This window comes from Gallus gallus, chromosome 12 (genome assembly GCF_016699485.2).
Source record: "Gallus gallus isolate bGalGal1 chromosome 12, bGalGal1.mat.broiler.GRCg7b, whole genome shotgun sequence".
Taxonomy (NCBI): Eukaryota; Metazoa; Chordata; class Aves; order Galliformes; family Phasianidae; genus Gallus; species Gallus gallus.
The window spans coordinates 15,456,963-15,475,669 of record NC_052543.1 but is presented as its reverse complement, the minus strand read 5'-3'; the positions used below and the strand labels follow the sequence as shown (position 1 = coordinate 15,475,669).

Below are 18,707 nucleotides of genomic sequence, written 5' to 3'. Positions count from 1 at the left end.
GCAGGAAAAGGCCCTCTCCCCTCTCCCTCCGCACACTCTTCCTCCTCCTCCTCCCCGCCCGCCGCCTCCAGGTGGGGCGGGCCAAAGCCGCGGCGCTGCCCGCGGGTGTGAAGGAGCGGCGTGGGGGCGGCGCTGCGGCGGCGGCGGATGAGGACAGAGCTGCGGCGGCGGCGGCGGCGGCGGCTTGAACGGCCCGGGGAGCGCGGCAGCTCTCATGGGCCGCGGGGCGCTGCGCGGTGAGCACGCGGCGGGGGGAGGGCTGTGCGGGGCGGGGCGCGTCCGGAGGGCTGCAGGGTGGGCGCTCCCCTTTCCTCCTCTCCCCACCAGCGTCTGTCGCGGGATGTGCAGCCGCGCTCCGCTCCTCCTCCGCTCCGCTAGGTCCGTGCGCCCGCGGCGTCTGCGGTGCTTCTCCCCAAAGCCGACAGGTAACGCTGCCAGCGCCGCCGGGCTTTGGTTCTTCGGCAAACTACAACGGAGAAAAGGGATTTTACACACGGGTGTGGCGTTTTTTTTCCCTCGGGAAGCTGAGCGGCTCGGGACGGGGATGTGTAAGCAGATGGTGATGTGCCGTAACGGAGCGCAGATCCGCGTGGCCCGCCGGTCCCTGCAGCGTGTGCCTCCGTGTCCCACCTCCGTAACACGACGGCAGCTGCTGCTGCTGCTGGGCCCTATTGAAGTTGGGCCGCTTGGGGGTGGCTGCGCAGCTTCCCTTCCTCTCGTGCTTAATTTCTTCCAAGCCAGAGGCTGTATTTTGTGCGAGTTATTTTAACTTTTAAACTGTAATTCCTCCTTTTCTCCCCTTGCGCTGCTCTCCCACCTCCCCCCGTACCGCCCGCTCCATGCTCGGCTCCCACGGCCGCGCTCGGAGGATCCCTCGGGCTCCAGCTAAAGTAAACACGCCCGTTTTAGTCTGTGGCAGTGCGTAATTACCCGGTGATTAATGATCCCCAGATAATCCCGAGGCTGCACAGTCTGCTCTCTCCATGAGAGTTTACTTTCTGTCAGACGAAAAGGCCGCCCCAGCAACACAAATGCAAACACTTGGAGTGCGATGGCACTGCTACCCGCTATGCTTGAAATGTGCCCTGCTGCAGTTACGCTGTCTTTTTTTCTCATGCAGAAGCTGTAAGCTGCCATGTTCATCTTGCTGATGTTTGTATTGCTACTGCAAGAAATCCTGGCTAATTCCAGAGATGAAAATCTCACTGAGCTCAATAGCGTTCTGGAAGAGCCCACGTACAGCTACAGGGCTATCAACCTACCAGCCGAGCATATTCCGTACTTCCTGCACAACAATCGGCATATTGCTGGCATCTGCAAGCAGGACTCTCGCTGCCCGTATAAAGTAGGTTTGATTTGATGCTGTTGTTGTTTTGGAGCAGTTTGTTGGTGGAGTTGTAGTGGTTTAGAGATGGGGATGAGTCGGTCTCCTTGCTGGTGAGTTGGCTTCGTTAGGGATAGTGATAGGATGAGGGGGAATGGTTTTAAACTGAGACAGGGGAGGTTTAGGTTAGATACGAGGTGAAAGTTTTTCATGCAGAGGGTGGTGACGCACTGAACAGGCTGCCCAAGGAGGTTGTGGATGCCCCATCCCTGGAGGCATTCAAGGCCAGGCTGGATGTGGCTCTGGGCAGCCTGGTCTGCTGGTTGGCGACCCTGCACATAGCAGGGGGTTGGAATGAGATGAACATTGTGGTTCTTTTCAACCCAGGCCATTCTATGCTTCTATGAATAGGAACTGCAGGGGTGGTGGACCTGGGGATCAGGGCTGTGTGTGGCTCAAGGCAATTCCAGCATCTCCTGAGATGGAGCTGTACTCCCTCTTCTCTGCCTTTCTGCAGCACTGCAGAACCAGCACTGCTGGGTTTGCCTGGTGGTACTCTGAGCCCGGAGCACTGTGCTTTACTTGAGCTCAGCTTTGTTGTTGATAGCTGTGAGCAACATGGGATTTTTTTTTTTGGGATCCTACTCTCTGGTTCAGCAGAGTTGGTTGTCCTGAAAAGAGAATGGCAAGAATAACACTGCTGTGTATGTGTCTTCTATGGGCCCTCTGCTGTGTGTGAAGAACCAGAGTGTTCCTTCTGAAACAGGTCTGCTTTCAGGCAAAGTTCCTTATGCAAGATTTGAAAAACAAGATGTGTTACTGAGAGATGGTGCATAAGCTGACAACTTCGATCATTTGCTATATTCAGTTATTTTGTGTTACAGAAATACTTGAAGAAACTAAAATCCTGCTGGGGCTATGAGAAATCTTGCAAATCGGATTACAGGTTCAGTTACCCGGTGTGTGATTACGTAGAATCTGGATGGTAAGCTTCATCTTATACATCTTATACAGTATGTACATTATACATACTGTAAAGTGCAGTATGTTCAAAAAGGAGAAAGAACAAAACAATGTAGTGCTCACTTTTGTATCAGCTGTGATGTTAACATTACTGTGGTCATCAGAGTCATGTCATACTGTGGTCATTAGAGCCATTAGATGGAGAGCTGTCCATCTTTGTACAGATGCGCATATATACATGTATGTATACATAACGTACACATCTCACTGTGACTTCCAGCTTCTTTAGGAAGAAAATCCTTTCTTGAAATACTTCCTACCACGTTGTTTTCATTATCCTGATTTAGCCTTGCATTCGGATTCCTAGAATAACTCCTCAGTTCCTTTCCTTGGCTTTAAAAACAGATGAAAAAATGTTTAAAAGAATTAGAGCCTTTTGCAGCAGAACTGCTTTAAATTGTCATTTATGTTTTCACTGAGGTGTAGCTGATAGGTTGCTTCCTGCTTTGCATCTTGAATGTCAATAGAGTACCTGGCTGGTTTTTTCGTTCCCTTGTACTGAGGATTAAAAAAAGCAGTTATCTGTTAAAGCCATTACTAGAATTGAGCAATGGCATTTTATTTTCCTCTCATCAGGGCGAATGACATCGAGACAGCCCAGCAGATATTCTGGAAACAAGCTGACTTTGGTTACATTCGAGAGAGGCTGAATGAAATGAAAACCCATTGTAAGCCTACAGTAACAGTAGGTATTTTCAATAGGTATTTTGCTTTTCACTTTGTTTTAAACAGACTTGTTATTATTGATAACATGTAATTATTTCTTTTAACAGGGAGATTCATCTCTGACCTGTTCCCAGTTCCTTCAGCACTGCAGAGCAACAAACTTGTACATCGATTTAAGGACTGCAAAGAGAAACCACGAGAGGTCTGATTCTGTTTTGCTGGAGTAAAACTAAGGGGTGGCAGGGAGAGGGTCTCAAAGAGTTTGTTGAATGGAGCTGTGTGTATAGCTGGTGTGCTTGTCGAGCTTTGCAGAGCCCGTGCTCAGAGGCATATTGCTGAAGCCATGAGGTCTACGTTGCTAATGCTCGACTGCTGCCTGCTGCTGGCAGAATGGATTACTATAAAACTTGTTGTGTTTTTTGGAGTGATGATGGGTGATTAAGACACTTCCATCCTCTGTTTGGTGAGGAGGAGGTGTTTCTGTATCTTGAGACGTTCTTTCTGCATATTCAGACACATCCTGTCTTGTTCAGGTGGTGTGCAAGGTAGAGTTGTTTCTGTATGAGGCACTGAGAAGAAAGTACTCAGGTTTTAAGTGTGTGTGAAGCGCGTGGCTGACCTGAGACTAAATAACATTGCCTTGAGTATATAATCTTGATTGCAGAGCACTTGTGGCACTGTTGCACAAAGGCTGATAGACTTCTATTCATTTGCGTTAGGTTCAAAGAAGACTTTTTCCAGAAGGGAGAAATTGGAGGTCATTGCACCCTTGACGTTAAAGCATTTCTAGCTGAAGGTCAACGCAAGAGCCCTCTGCAGTCTTGGTAAGAATCACTTGTTGGGGCCGATTCCAAGTTCATTTATCAGTTTATTTTATCCTTGGCATTAGCAGCTGTGTGTGAGGTGTTTCATTCTGGGGAATTGGCCGTTCCTTTCTAAGGTCAATTTGTGGTGTTCATATTAGGTATCTCTATAACTGCATCTATGCAGAGTGCAGTTCTGAGCTATGTTGCTCTGCAGTCGTACCTTTTCTGCCTAATTTACAGCAGCAATGGACATGGAAGCATTTTGTAATTAGATTTCTAATGCTTAAGCGTTTTCTAGCAATATTAGCTCTGTGCCTAGTCTGCCTATGGAAGGAGCCAATTCTTTTGTTGAGAAATACCTTAAAGTTGGCATTTGTGCCTTAGTTCGTATAGTCCTGGTGATGTTGGAGCCTGGTCTGGATATATATTCATATACTGTTCCAGGGAGCCTGTATTTGGAATGTGAAATGGGCAGCACTCTAGGGGCTGAGTAGGAAGTGCAAGGATGCTTTGGGAGTAGGTGGCTTAGTATCATGGGTTACGTGTTAGCACTTCAAAGCTGAGCTGGCAGCTAACTGATGAAGTAAGAAGGAAGGGAACTACTAAAATGCCTACAGGAACTGAGTTTTTATGCTTTTTTATTTTTCCTTCATGTTTTCAATTATTTTTTTCCACTTTTTGGACTGATGGTCAATTTCACTTAAGAAGAGCTCTAGAGGAAGAAAAGGCTTTTCTTCTGTACCTGCTGTTGTCATTTCAGCTGCTCATCCCTGTTTAGATCCAGGGGTAATAAATATTGCATCTGTATTCATTATTCTGAGCAAAGCATGAAGATCTTGCTGAAGTGTCTCTGGCAATGCAGATCAAGTTGGATAGACCCACAGATGTTCGCTCTGAGGCTCTTTGTTATATCTCTCCTGCCTTGATTTGTACATCAAAGATGCTGTTCACTCCTGAGATCAAAGGCAGTGTTTAACCTCTCAGAGATCATAACCTGAAGAACCTTCCATTAGGATTTGAAATACTTTTAATTGTCAGACTCCATCAGATTTCAGCCGTCCTGTTAAATCAAATGGACTGAAAGAACAGTTACTGAATCTTAGGTGTATGGAATACACGTGTTCTAATATGTTAATGACAAAGCATGTTCTGTGTGATTGAATCTTGTAGGTTTGCAGAACTCCAGACGTTTACTTCATTAAACTTCAGGCCCCTGGATGATGGCAAGTGTGATATTGTTATTGAAAAGCCAACATACTTCATGAAATTGGATGCAGGTGAGCCTCTAATCCCTGGACATGAGGATCTTGTAAGCAAAGTCGTCGTATTCCCCTGAACTGTAACTGGAAGAACTGCAGTGCTGTCAGCCTTTAGCTTTGAGGAGGGGTGCCTATCTGAGTTAAAAACGTGATGCTGTCTACCTTCCCTGTCTTAGGGGAGGCAGAGGAGAGCTGCTTTTTGAGCAGTATGGGAAGCCCAGGAGCTGATTCCTACCACAGCAGCTCTTCTTGGGCAGAAGCTTTGAAACAAGAGCTGCGTGTCTATGGTCCCAAAGCTGATGTCTGGTCTTGGCTACCAAGCAGGCCGGACTACGTTAACTCTTTGTTTTGTGGTAGCTTTTTATGCATTGTGGTCTTAAGGTATTAGCTTAAGAAGCCAAAAGGGAACAAGAATGCTCTGGGAAAGAACCTGAGGAATTTCCTGGGCTTTGGCTTCGGTGCAAGTACAAGTTCTGTCTTGTAGTCCTCCAGACAGAGCTTCAGTTAACCTTAATAAAGAAGAACTAAGAGCACTGCCAAAGGCCTGTTTTCTCATGTTTCCTGTATGTCTGACTAGTTCTTCTTAGAGCAGCAGTTGTTTTCATGTATTTCAGAAAGCATTTGCAGTTTGTAGAGAGAGAAGTAGTACATGGAACTTATCTTTTTCTTTCACCATCTTTTTGCTGCTGTTCTGATTCATTTGAGCCTTTCTTAACGTGTGTTTTGCCTCGGGTCTCTTGCCTTGATTCCTTCCCTTTAAAGGTTTGCTTCTCTAGGGTTTATAGGAAGCATTCAGTCAGAATTAGGAGAAAACCAATATAAAATGTGAGATACCGGTAGGGAAAAATGTATGAACCACTGAAAAGTGGAGTGAGTAGTGAAGCATTTGCTAACATCTATTTCTTTTTCTCAGGTGTTAATATGTACCATCATTTCTGTGACTTCGTCAATCTTTATATTACACAGCATATTAATAATTCCTTCAGTACTGATGTCAACATCGTCATGTGGGACACTGTAAGTCCACAGTGCTTTTAATACACTTGTAATGCGTTATATTTCTGTCTAGTAGAGACTCTGAAACTTTTAGTAGACACAGTTTATCTTTCCTGTGGACAGTTAACTGGGTCACACAGAACTGGTAAGTTTTTGGACCATCTTAATACACAGGCATCACCCCTTAGAATAAATATTTTAAAGTGGGACTATTTCTGCTGTACTGCTGGATGGAAGCCATGACTTTTTAAGTGTAACAGCAGTTTTACTGATTTGTATTTAAATTGTACAGGAGTGTGTTACAAGTAAACAACTTGTAATATGCCAGATAACATGTATGTCAGGTTCAGAAGGAACAAAGCTTTCAATGATATAACATTGTCTCACATCTGTTACTTTGTCCTCCTATAATACTGTGTTTTCTTCCTTTGCATTGACTGCTATGACAAATATTCAGTAAAGAACTGCAAATATTGCATGCTTGTTGTTTAATGAGAAGTCTCTTTCTTGGCTCTTTTTTTCCTTTCTCTTACATTTTGAAAGCTAAAATAAATGTGCCTGCCAGATAAGCAAGCTTGCTTTATAGAGAGAGCTGCTGTTAATCCAGCTCCAATGGCTTTCTGAAAAGTTCAGCTGTGTCAGAACTGTAAATTACTTTGAAAAGAAACTCTTTTTCTTATATTGCATTGTTGAATCAAATAACTCTTTCAAATGTACTGTTCAAAGTACGTACTGTAACAGCACCATCATTTTAAATGAGTCTTAACTGTTTGGTCTGCTTGAATTCATTGCCATGGACAGCCAGATGATGGCACTAACTAACTGCTGATGGGCTGTTTATACCTATCAAATGATGGACTTGATCTTATTATTCATTCTCTATTTTTTTTCTTTTCTTGATGTAATTAGATCTGGGCATACTTTCTAGCTACTGTAGAGTTGGTGCACTACTCTTATTAAACAGTAATGCCCTCTGATGTAGGTTAAACAGAGCAGAAAATGAGTAGGAAATCCACTGGGTGTTGATCTGCAGACTGTCTTTGCAACTGCAAGAAAGCAATGTTTCTAAAGCCCTTTTAAGGTGAGCAGACAGAGTTAGAGAGAAGTCCTTTCAGCATGTTTCCCAGTTCCCCCTTCCACCAAATCAGATCATTGCTTTCGGTTTGAGATGTGTGTGCAGCACACAAGTGAGCATCCCAAAACAGAGGCAGATGTGGAACAAACTTGCTATGACATTTTACTTCAAATGCTACTGCACCATTTGGGTTCCTGGGTGGTTTTCAGTCTCAAGAGTCCAAGTTTATATCTTCTGCTTTCCTTCCATTTCTGTTGCTTCTGTTCAACCTATGTTCCGTTGTCTCTGGGGAAACACCTTACACCCTGCTCCTAACTCAGATTCTCATCTGCTGCTGAAGAATTTGTCTAGATTGCTAAGTTACAGAACTGTTCTAATAAAAAATTAACTACCTGCCAGGTAATTCAACTACCTTTGTAACTGCAGGTGTAGGCATTCAGTCATGCGTGCGTTCTGTGCTAGAACGTCTTAGGTCCTGTGGTGGTGATGTGCATGTTAAGATTGTGTTTAAGCTTGTGTGTAGAACTTTTAGGTCACAAAGGGAGTTTTGATATGCATTTATGTCATCATTGTGCCTTTCTGTCCTTCCTTTCTGACACAGAGCTCCTATGGCTATGGTGACCTGTTCAGTGAGACGTGGAAGGCATTTACTGACTATGACATAATACACTTGAAAACTTTTGACTCTAAAAGGGTATGGAATTTCGTATTCTGTCTTAATTCATAGCGACTGTGTACTAAGAATGACTGCTCCTAAAGCTGCTGCTGGATATATATTTTTCAGAGGGGAGCACTGATGCTTTACATGCATGTTTAATTGGTGTAATATGAGGATGTTGCAAGCAGGAGTCATAGTTGCAACCTAATTCTGTGGCATGTCTGCATTTATGTAAATGGACCAAACTTCTCTGCCTTTGAGAAGGGATATTTATGTATTTGTTTCACTTCTGCAGCACATTCAGAGCTCATATCAGTCTCTTAAATCCCTTAAACTCAGTCTTAAGCTCTGGTTTTGCTCTATTGAATTCAGATTCATTCTGGTTTTTGGAGTGTTTTTTCCCATTTGGTTTTTTTAGATGTCTTCCCACATGTGAATCTGTAGCATCTGAGCTGATCCTTTGGGATCAGGATGCTCTTTCTTCTACTCTTTTGCACAGTTGAGGAAGTGAGGATGTTCTGACAGGAGCGTGTAATTGCTGGCTGATTATGAGCAGTGATCCCACTGAATGAGCATGGGATGGAGCAGCGGCAGGTAACAGCACAGTGTAACTTCTTGTGATCTCCTTTTGCAGGTGTGCTTTAAGGAAGCAGTCTTCTCATTACTGCCTCGAATGCGGTATGGCTTGTTTTATAACACACCATTGGTGAGTCCTCCTTATCTATCCTCGTGTTTACTACACGTGTATATGACACTGTGAAGTCTGAGCTAATGGATTTCTCAAGCATCCAGCTTGAGTTGTCATAAGGTTCTTGAGATATGCTGTACCTCTTTACTGAGAGGACACCACGAACTTTTGGCAGAGCACAAGAGCTTCTACTCTGACAGACTTTCCCAGGGTTATTAGCTCATGTCTTTAGGCTATAACACTGCAGAGAGAGCCACATTGCTTCTAAATGAAAGTGCTGCTTGCATTGCAGCAACTAGTGATGTGCTTAGTGCAGTGTGTGGTACTTGGCTTTTGTTCCATAAGAATGGCACAGGACTGATACCAGAAGGAGATCATTTTTTCTATGTGGAATAACCTTTCACAGTAATGATTGCTTTTCTACTTTCAGATATCTGGCTGCCATGGTACAGGGCTGTTCAGAGCATTTTCTCAGCATGTGTTACACAGATTGAATATCACACAAGAAGGACCCAAGGTATGATAACCGAACACTGAAACTGTAATGTGGAGCTGACAGTTCTTAGCAGAGAAACAACATCATCTAGCTGGTCTGGAGCGATTTCAGTGTGGAATAGGAGCGCACAATGCACTTTTTGGGGATGCTTGGTGTTTTCTTCCAATAAGTCAGTTTGTTCTGTAAAGGCTTTCAGCAAACATAAGGACAGTTGCCCTCCTGTCTTATTTCCGTAGGCCAGGCCTTTAGAACATCTTCCTTTCAACCCTAGGGTCTCCTCCCTACCTCTGTTCTGTTCCTGAGGTCTTTGTGTTCTTCCCAGCCAAGCAGTATATGGTACAGGATCTCTTCTGGAGCATGCTGACAAGAACCTGCCCTAGGGCCCAACTGAGAGGATCCCACAGAGCAGTGCAGCCAGCTTGTTCTCTGCAGGCATGTTCTTTATCCGTCCTCATAGGTTGGATGAACTCAGATCAGAGGAGGAGACGGCTGAGTCTGGTCCTTCTATTCCTGCCCAGTACCGCCTGTCTGGCCGTGGGTTTCTCTGTTGTACGTGCTGGTAGTTGTTGCAAACTGTCACAAGGGCTGCATTGATGGGTACAACAGTCCTGAGCTTCTTGAAGTGTTTGCTAGAGAGTAGCCTATGTATTGTCATTGAGAGGTACTCATTCAAAGCACAGCGCAGACGTTTAGTTATGCTTCTCCTGCTGACACTAATGGGAGTCACGCAGTTAAATCTCTTTATTTCACTTGGAACGTTCACCCCCATGAGACCAGTTAATTTAAAGAGGTAAAATGGAGAACTGTTACAGAAGAAAAATACTTTTTTTCCATGGATCTTATGCACAAACCATCCTGACAGCAAAAACTGCTCTATAGTGCGTAACACAAAGACTCTTGTACAGACTAAAATAAATCTCTCAGAAAATACTATATTATTTGTTAATAGCTGACTTTCACAACATTTTTGACACTTTGAATCTGTTGGAAAATACAGGGTGAATTTTAAGGTGGTTACATCACCCGTTACACGAGGAGGGAACATATTTCGTTGCTCCAATAATTGCCAAAGTTAAACATGGGAGTTGTGGTTGTGTTTGTGAGCTCTGCCTCACTGCTGATGCTCTGCTTCTTCTTTATTTTTAGGATGGGAAAATCCGAGTCACAATACTCGCACGCAGTACAGATTACAGGAAAATATTAAACCAGAATGAGGTGTGGCCCTTTTTATTTTTCAAACAAGTTGGTTGGAAGTTAAATTCTGCTCGTTGGGTTGATCATTTTCAGGCACAGCCAAGGCGTCTGCTGACAAATCTTGGGCAAATGCAATTAGTGCTAATACTAATTTCTTCTAATATGCAGTTTATCCTGTCTCTGCTTCTGTACACCAGATGCTGAACCTTGCTGCCCTTTTTAAAATTCCAGTGGAAGACTACAGATGTAATACTAAAAGTATTTCCTCTTAACAAACAGATGCTGCAGAGCTTCTGATGACACTAAATTATTTTGCTTTCAGATAATTCCCTTTAGTTTCTAATGTTCCCAGTGTTAAAGGCTCTAACAAAAGCTTTGTTACACTTGCAGATCAAAATATGTAAGCAGTTGTATCTGAGTGTATGCATTTAAAACTCTGCGAGTCTTCGCATTGAATCGCTGTTTCGAATCATGCAGCTTAGTGGCTTTATGGTGAAGCTTCTCCTGTGATAAAATGATAGCATCGCTTTTTTTTGTAGTTCTCTTCATTCATAGCTACTAGTGCTTGACAAAAACGGATGGGCGTTATTATTCCCAATGTAAGGGAGAAACGGAGTCTTATTTCATGCAATAGCTTGGTGTCTGAGCAGGCAGAGCTCAGATTGCCAGGCTTGTGCGTTGTCTGCTGCACTGACCACAGTGCCTGCTTACACCACCTGTGCTGTGTATTGTCTAATAATGAGCATATAATGGAAAATGAAAAATTAATCTTTTCTTTACTGACCTTTTGTTAAGGAAAATACTTGTATCTCTCTCCCTGTCCTGCTAGCTGTTAAATGAAGACTTGGAAAAAGTCCTTTTAAGTTAGAAGCCTGGGCTCTATTGGCTTTATTTCTTGTGTGAGTAGGAGTCTGATCTGGTCATATATTTTTGATAACCCTTCTAGCTACCGGTTTGCTTCTTTAGGTATTGGAGTATCTTTTGAAAATCCAATCTAAATTGTCACATCTTCATCAATTCCCACCCTCAGCAAAACTGATACTAGTTAGAGTGGCTTGGCACTTGGCCCTGTAACATACATAAAAGTCAACAGTAGTCTCTGAGATTCAAGTCCCCTCTGCAATGACTGATTTACTATGAATGGTATATGTATCCTAGATGAGAATGTAGAAAAGCAGGAGAACATCTCCTTTTTATGGCAGTGACAGAATGTTGTGTCTTCCTCATTGTAATTCCCTGGTGAGGAGTGTAGGAGAGAAATTAATTCAAGCAGAGCACCAAATCACTGTGGTTTTTTTTTCTCTCCCCTCTTAGCTGGTGAATGCTTTGAAAACAGTGTCAACATTGGAGGTCAAAGTGGTAGACTACAAATACAAGTACGTATGTTGCTAGAGGAAACTAGTATGGCTACATGCTTTCTATGGCTGGTGCAAGCTGTTGTCATGCAGAAGTATCCATGTCCCAGTTTCTAAGCTTTGCAAAATCCAGGAACTGCTAAGAAGAGATGGATGTTACTGAGGGAGTGGTGGGTGAGCTAGTTAAGCATTCCCATCCTATGATGCAGTGCCTAGGAACGAATCTATCCTGAAGTATGCTGGTGTCTTATTTTATATGACTCTTAATTTAGTAATGAATGATAACTCAACTTATTTGCTGCTCTGTTGGCCCCCAGAGACACCACTTGAGATCATTTTGTGGTGCGCAGATATGCTAGGCACTGTGCCAGTAAGAAATGGCCTAAAAAAAGTTCCCAAATGGTGTATTTCTGCACCAGATGGCAGCAGCTCCTTTGTGGTCAATGGTGCTGTCATGGATCACACAGCAATAGTGAGGAACTGAAGCAGATGAGTTTTTCACCTAAGCAGAAGCAAAGCAAGGCAGTTAAAATTTGATTGTTTCCTTTGTCTATGACAGCATTTGGGGGAATGAATAATACAGAAGAGGATGGGCTTCTAGGCAGACCTTCTGTTTGAAAGCATAACCGAGTGATGCTTCCAAAATTCCTGTACTTGTTGAAACTGTAGTACCATTCACTATTAGAGATTTCTCCAGCTGTCCTGCTACATCATCTCCATCGCAGTTAAGGGGTTTCCCTGATGTCTGTACTTACAGTAGTTTAAGCAGTTGACAGTTTCCTGCTGCAGTTTAAGCCAGCTTCTTTCTATTCTCTTCAAAATGATCAGAGAAGAACATACTCTCTTCCTTTTCAGTGTATGTACTGTTAACACGTGAATGAAGCCTGCTGTGATTTCCCTTTCCACTTGTCAGTCTCCTCTCACAATTAAGTATCTTTAGCCCATTATTTACTTGCGTGCTCAGGGAGCACCTGGTTGTTTAAAATACTGTACTTGGAGGTTACATTCAAAGGATGGGAAAGAAGTGGGAGTTTGAAGCAGGAGCTGAAAAAACAAAGCAAAAATTGGTCTCCTTGTGTCTGCTTGATGCCCTATGAACAACTCAAGTCTGCTATGTTACTTTTAAAAAGATGATGCAATTAAAAAAAAAAAAACAACAAAAAGCCTTCAAACTTTGACAAGTTTAAACTTACCAATGAAATCATGCTTTTGGAATAGGCTGCTATTAATGTGAAGCTTTGAAACCTGTCTGCATTTCTTCTAATTCCATGCTGAGTTATTGCTTGCTGCCGCATTTATGATTCTTAGTGCTGTTCCTTGAAAAATCAATTCTCTCATTCAGTATTCCCTTAAGTTAATTTTGTGCTTTCTACATGTAACTAATTCTTACTGAGATGGATAGGCATGCCACATCACTATTTTTGTTGTGTTGTCTGCAGGGAACTTGAATTTTCAGAGCAATTGAGAATTACACATAACTCTGATATATTCATTGGGATGCATGGAGCTGGACTGACCCACTTGCTCTTTCTACCAGACTGGGCTGTTGTTTTTGAACTGTAAGTGTTTCTCTCATCTTTCCCTTCTTATTATACACACAACTGCTAAAATCTGTTCATATCTGTTAATGAAGCACTTTCCCTTTCTAGTATTTGACTACAAATGTTTCACTTGTGTTGTCTTCTAGACTTCAATTTTGACAGTCTCTCCTGGAAACATAAAGTGAGGCAGCTTTCATTAACAAGTGATGGTGTAGCTATCATAAAGGCTTAAGAAATGATTTAAGATGTCACGTTATCGATACAATGCAGCGTTTTATACAACATATCTCACAGACCAGGTTCTGTCTATGGGTCTGAGGCACAGTGGTATTTTGGTGATCTGTCTGATTATATAACAATGCAAGTCCAGCCTGTTACAGATCCCTCTGGAGGATATTGCTGCTCTCCTTTCCATACCTGGGACACAAGCACCAGCTCGCTGGCCAAGCTCAGCTGAGTGCTGTTCTGTCTTATCCAAAGTTCTCCAGTAGTTCCATTTTAAATATGTTTTGTCATGAAGCTGGCTGTTGATAGACCTTCCAGTTCTGTGGAACTAAATTGAAATGCAGCGTACTTGTCCAAAGAGCACTGAATTCCCTATCTTGGGAAATCCCATCTAATCCCCCCGCAGCAGGGAAGGCTGTGGAGCTGCTGATGTGGTGTAATCTTCGCTTGAGAACATTAGGAAATGCATTCAGACACCTAGGGTTTTTCTTACAAGCCCAAGAGCTACTGCAGTTGGGCCAGGAGGTGTCTGACATGCAGATGTGTCTCAATCTGTCTCCTTGGGCACATGTTAAAAACAGGTGGGCAGCCCTCATTCTTTGCAGAGGAGCAGAATTTGTCCATGGTTTTGCTACCTTGGAATTGGCCAACAAAGGTGTAGACTTAGACCCTTTTCTCCTGTTCTATCCTGATCAACTCGAGCACAAACTCAGTAGGTGATTGGGTCCTTCTGCCTTTTCCTAGGTACAATTGTGAGGATGAACGTTGTTACCTGGATTTGGCAAGGCTGAGAGGCATTCACTACATCACTTGGCGAAAAAGAAATAAAGTATTCCCTCAAGATCAGGTAATGATGGCCACTGCTGGAAGGGTGGGGATGGTTTTTTGCTGTATTCATACTCTACTGAATGGATTTCCAGGGAGGTGGTGGAGTCACCGACCCTGGAGGTGTTCAAGGAACATTTGGACGTTGTGTTGAGGGACATGGTTTAGTGAGAACCGTTGGTGATGGGTGGATGGTTGGGCTGGGTGATCCTGTGGGTCTTTTCCAACCTTGGTGATTCTATGATTTAAAGGCTAGTTTGTTTTACTTGTCTGTGTTCTGATATTTGAAATAGGATTTTCATTCTTTGGACCATGTAAATTAAATTCCGTGTTGTGATTAAGAAATCATTTGGTATTAATGGAGGAGGGAAGAAGAGAAATTAATCCATTAAGCCATCCATTGCACTGCTGTTTTGCAGTTACTTTGCTGAATCTTTTGCCTCAGAGCAGATCAGTGGATCAGAAATAATGTATTAATAGCACATGCTCAATTTTTTTCTTGCTTTGAATGGAAGATGTATGGGAACTTTTTCTGTCTAAAAGGCCTTATTTCATCTTTTTAGGGACACCACCCAACGCTGGGAGAGCATCCAAAATTTACAAACTACTCTTTTGATGTGGAAGAATTTATGTACTTGGTGCTTTTGGCTGCAAATCATGTCTCACAGCATTCCAAGTGGCCATTTAGGGTAAAGCACGATGAATTCTAAATCAGACTTCTGACTGAACTGTTATTTTTGAATAATGCTCCATAAAATACTGTAACAACGTGAAGCAGAATGCTGGTGTGAAATAAGTAAACCTCTACGAGGGAAATAACTCTTAATTAGTTTGTCAGAACACTTCAGGGCACCACACCTTATCTGTGTCATCCATCTCTTTAATTCTGGGTGTTTTTCTTAAATAAGAAATATTTATAGAACTATTTCCTACCTTTCCCCCTATGTTTCTGCATTCCAGATTCTGAAATACTTGTCTTTGTAAAAAGATACGTCCATCCATTTCATTCACATTAGAGATTCCTTATGTTTTTGCATTTAAATTTAACTTTGGCTCTTCTCCCTCTAGTTTTAGGTGCTAAAATATAACAGATCTGCTCAGTAAGTTTAGTCAGTCTTCTCTCTCAATGCAAGTGAATCCTTTCCTAAATGAATACTTACAAACTTCAGGTCATCTGGGTATTTCCTACTTAACACAGCGCTTCTGCAATGGAAAACCTATGCAAAGTGGAAGAAAAGCACACACAAAAACCTTCACCTTTTTGAGGATGCTGAAGGGATTGGACTTCAGGGTTGTTGTTTTTTTTTTTAATGACATGATAAGGAGTAAAGGGCATCTTTCAGCTGCAGCTGGAAGGAAATGAAATCATGAGGAGCTTTGTTCGTGGAATCATTAGAAGCCTCATCTATTTCTGCTTTTGTTTTCTTGAAATGTTGAAGAGTCAATCTTGACAACATACAAAAGTCCTACCAAAGCCAATAGCATCACTCACTGTTCTCACTGAAGCCAAAATTGAGTTGCTTATAAAAATCCCCCCCTGATTTATGGGCTGATACAGGTTGGTGCTGAGAAGGGAAGGAGGGAAAGAAGGAAACAAACAAACAGGGAGTAGTAGTGTTGTCTTAAGGGCATCCAGAAGGATGTGTGGAAAAACCAAATTCAGTGAGATTTCAAAGGAAAACAAAAAAAAAATCCCCTTTTACACTACGGATTTTCTGAGAATATATTTCCACAATACATTTGCAGCATAATCAGACAGTTTCAGTGGCTTGAAGCAAAGCATACATTTGTATGCAAAAGCAAGGCAGTTACAGTAAATGAAAACACTCCAGTGGTATAATCGTAGATATTATTGACTTCCATTCACCAACAGTCATAGGCAATTTCACAGAGAGTAGCTACACTCACTGACCTGCCTATCCTGGTAAAAATGACTTACAGTAAGTATGATTCTCGTATAGATCTCTCATGACCTTAAGCAGTGCATAGGAAAAGCTGATCCATAAGGTATATTAAGGTATTTGGTGCAATTTTTGGTGTGGTGTATCGCATCGATGGATAAAACTGTTTTACTTTAAAGAACCATGGAAGCAAAATTGCACTTATTTATATGAGGAGAAGGAAAAAACCTTTGAGAATACGATGTCCTGTCTTTGTGTTTTGAGTTGGGTTGGTTTTGTTTGTTTTTAAACCTTGTAGGATTTTTAAAGTAATGTATTAGGTCAGTAAAACATGTGAATGTGGAGAGGGGAAAACAACCTGACAAAATAACTGAAAATATAAAAGACATTTAACTATGAGCTGTGCACAGATGTATTTGATAGCTTTTATAAAAGGACTTTTAATAAAAAATTAAAACAAATTTTTGGTCATGGTTTGTCAAGTGTTGGTCGCCAGCGTTGTAGATATCGGTCGTTGCATGGTGTTGTCTCTTGACTTCTGCCGTGATAACCTGATGTCTGGGGATCCAAGCTGGTACTCGTTTCTTTAGCTGTTCAAGTAATTGTGTGAGGGCAAATGTTCCTGAAACTTTACAGAAGCAGCTAATGAGGAGCTTCTCTTTCATGCTGTGCTAGGACTCAGTAAATCAAGCGGTCAACCATATGCCTGAATGCGTGGTGAGAGGCTGCAGGGACTTCATCCAAGGGTAAAATGTCCTGCCAGCATTCACTGGTTTCTGCAAATTAGAGTGCAGTGTCAATAGTTGATATTGACATTAGCCAACATATTCTTCAGACTTTATGGTTTAGGATTACGGGGATGAAAATAGTAATTTGGTTGATGAGCTTTATGAATAGTCCCAAAATTATCTTGGCAGTCGAAAGGAGTTCTGGTGGGTTGATTTTGGATTTTGGGATTTTGCCAATAAACCCTCAGATTTATGAGGATTGAAGGTCTGAAAGATGGTCTGGACCATCCCAGTCTGCCAGGAAATTGGAACTGGGGGGAATCTTTGGGACTTTCTGGGCTACTTGTTCTTTAGCAGGGTGCAGTTTTGGGCTATATGTTCCTAACAGACTATAGGAATTTTGCTCTTTGCTACTCTTGATTACTGAAGAATTGAAACTGTGCTTAACTTGCACATCAGCATCGGCGTGATGATTTCAGATTTGGCACTCCATGAATGCTGCCAATCCTGAATACGTCCGGCATTGCTCCTGTTTCATGTGCAGCGTAATCTGGAGCTGGTTTGGAAATACAGAATAACTTACAGACCCACATGGTGTCTTTGTGTTACCTCAGAAGTCTTCAAGATATGCTTATTTATTTATTTATGAAGTTCTGCAGAAGTTGAGGAAGTGTGAGGAGTGAGTTGTGATGGGGAGATGGTAAATTGGGGCTGTTAGGAATGCATTTATGAATGTGGTTTCATTTTTGCTGCTGATCTATCTGGTTCTACTACTAATGGGATTATTCAGGGTTTAGAACCTCTCCTGCTTAAAAAAAAAAAAAACAGAGGCAAATTAAAGGAAACATTCCTGAGAGCTTCTTATCTACACAAAATGGCAAAGTACAAGGGGAAACTTCTTTGGTTTAAATACTGAAGCATTGTTTCAATTTCCAGTGTTTGCAGTGAAGCTGTGCTCCCACTTCCATTCCTCTGAGCACGTCTAATGGTTTAGGTTCTTACATTCTTTATTTTCAGGCTGTGGGTGTGATTTCCAGGTGTTTCCTACGTGCTTCAGCAGTAGGTGGCACCAGAGCCCTTTCAAAGTTCTCCTGGCTCTGCAAAGGGAATGGAATTTCAGATGCAAAGAGGCAGCTCGCAGTGGAGTACAACGAAGCAATTGCTCTCAGAGGTGATGATTTTGTTTTTCCCTCCTGTTTGTGGAAAGGAATGCCTGGAGAAAATAATCTAAGGAGGTTTTAGGTTTTAGCATTGGATTACTCAGGTGCAGTGGTAGCAGAATATTTTTCGTTCAAATTTTCTAGAAGCCAACTTGGTGTTGGGAGGGTAATTTTTAGTTGATGTTTTGTGGCAAAGTAATGTATCTCATTTTCTTTTAAAAGTAGGTTTTGTGCCCAAAATGGTGCTTTTTAGCAGTTGACACGATCCTTTCACTGATGCAGCCTTGGCTTTCATGCTTGCAGTAGCACCACCCGCTCATACTATGCATTGTGCACCTTCTGCCACCTCATTTTGTGTGTGTGTGTGCATGCACACATCTGGCACCATTGGAAATGCAGACCGCTGACACTCAGAAAACTGTCATAAAATGCCAATCGTTTTTAATTTATTAAAAAAACAATTACCGTGAGGGCTTTGTGCAGGAGCTGCCCTGCCCTCACTCACTGTGCTGCTTGGGCTTTGTAGGATGCCAGGTAGGAGGGTGCGAGCGCAGCGGTGGTGGCAGTTGGACATCATTCATTACCCCATCAAGGACTCGGTGCGTCACTCAGTGAACAGGCGTGTGCATTGAGCTGACAGCTCCCAATTGTTTCTTCACCAATTACCACGCCAAAGCCTTGATAGTGTAATGAAATATGCCTCCTACCTATCACTTCATCTTTGTCAAACTGACTGGCTGCTCTTAGTGTGTTATGACTGCACGAACTTTAACAGCGTCAGAAAAAT

General features: G+C 42.5%; 1 protein-coding gene across 4 annotated transcripts; it reads left to right on the top strand.

Moving 5' to 3' along the window:
* The first annotated feature begins 136 nt into the window (after positions 1 to 136).
* Positions 137 to 16,493, top strand: EOGT (EGF domain specific O-linked N-acetylglucosamine transferase). 4 transcript variants are annotated; one of them, NM_001031409.3, is made up of 16 exons: positions 137 to 236; positions 1,121 to 1,345; positions 2,209 to 2,309; positions 2,924 to 3,032; positions 3,121 to 3,215; positions 3,733 to 3,837; positions 4,990 to 5,096; positions 5,992 to 6,095; positions 7,751 to 7,843; positions 8,442 to 8,513; positions 8,926 to 9,012; positions 10,138 to 10,206; positions 11,500 to 11,561; positions 12,980 to 13,099; positions 14,051 to 14,153; positions 14,695 to 16,493. In NM_001031409.3, the coding sequence occupies exons 2-16, from the start codon at positions 1,136 to 1,138 to the stop codon at positions 14,839 to 14,841; spliced, it is 1,584 nt and encodes a 527-aa protein (NP_001026580.2). In that variant the 5' UTR covers positions 137 to 236; positions 1,121 to 1,135; the 3' UTR covers positions 14,842 to 16,493. The 4 variants fall into 4 exon arrangements, with proteins under 4 accessions (NP_001026580.2, XP_015148617.1, XP_015148618.1 ...); XM_015293131.4 differs by having other exon boundaries at positions 150 to 425; XM_015293132.4 differs by lacking the exon at positions 10,138 to 10,206 and having other exon boundaries at positions 150 to 236.
* Positions 16,494 to 18,707: the final 2,214 nt, after the last annotated feature.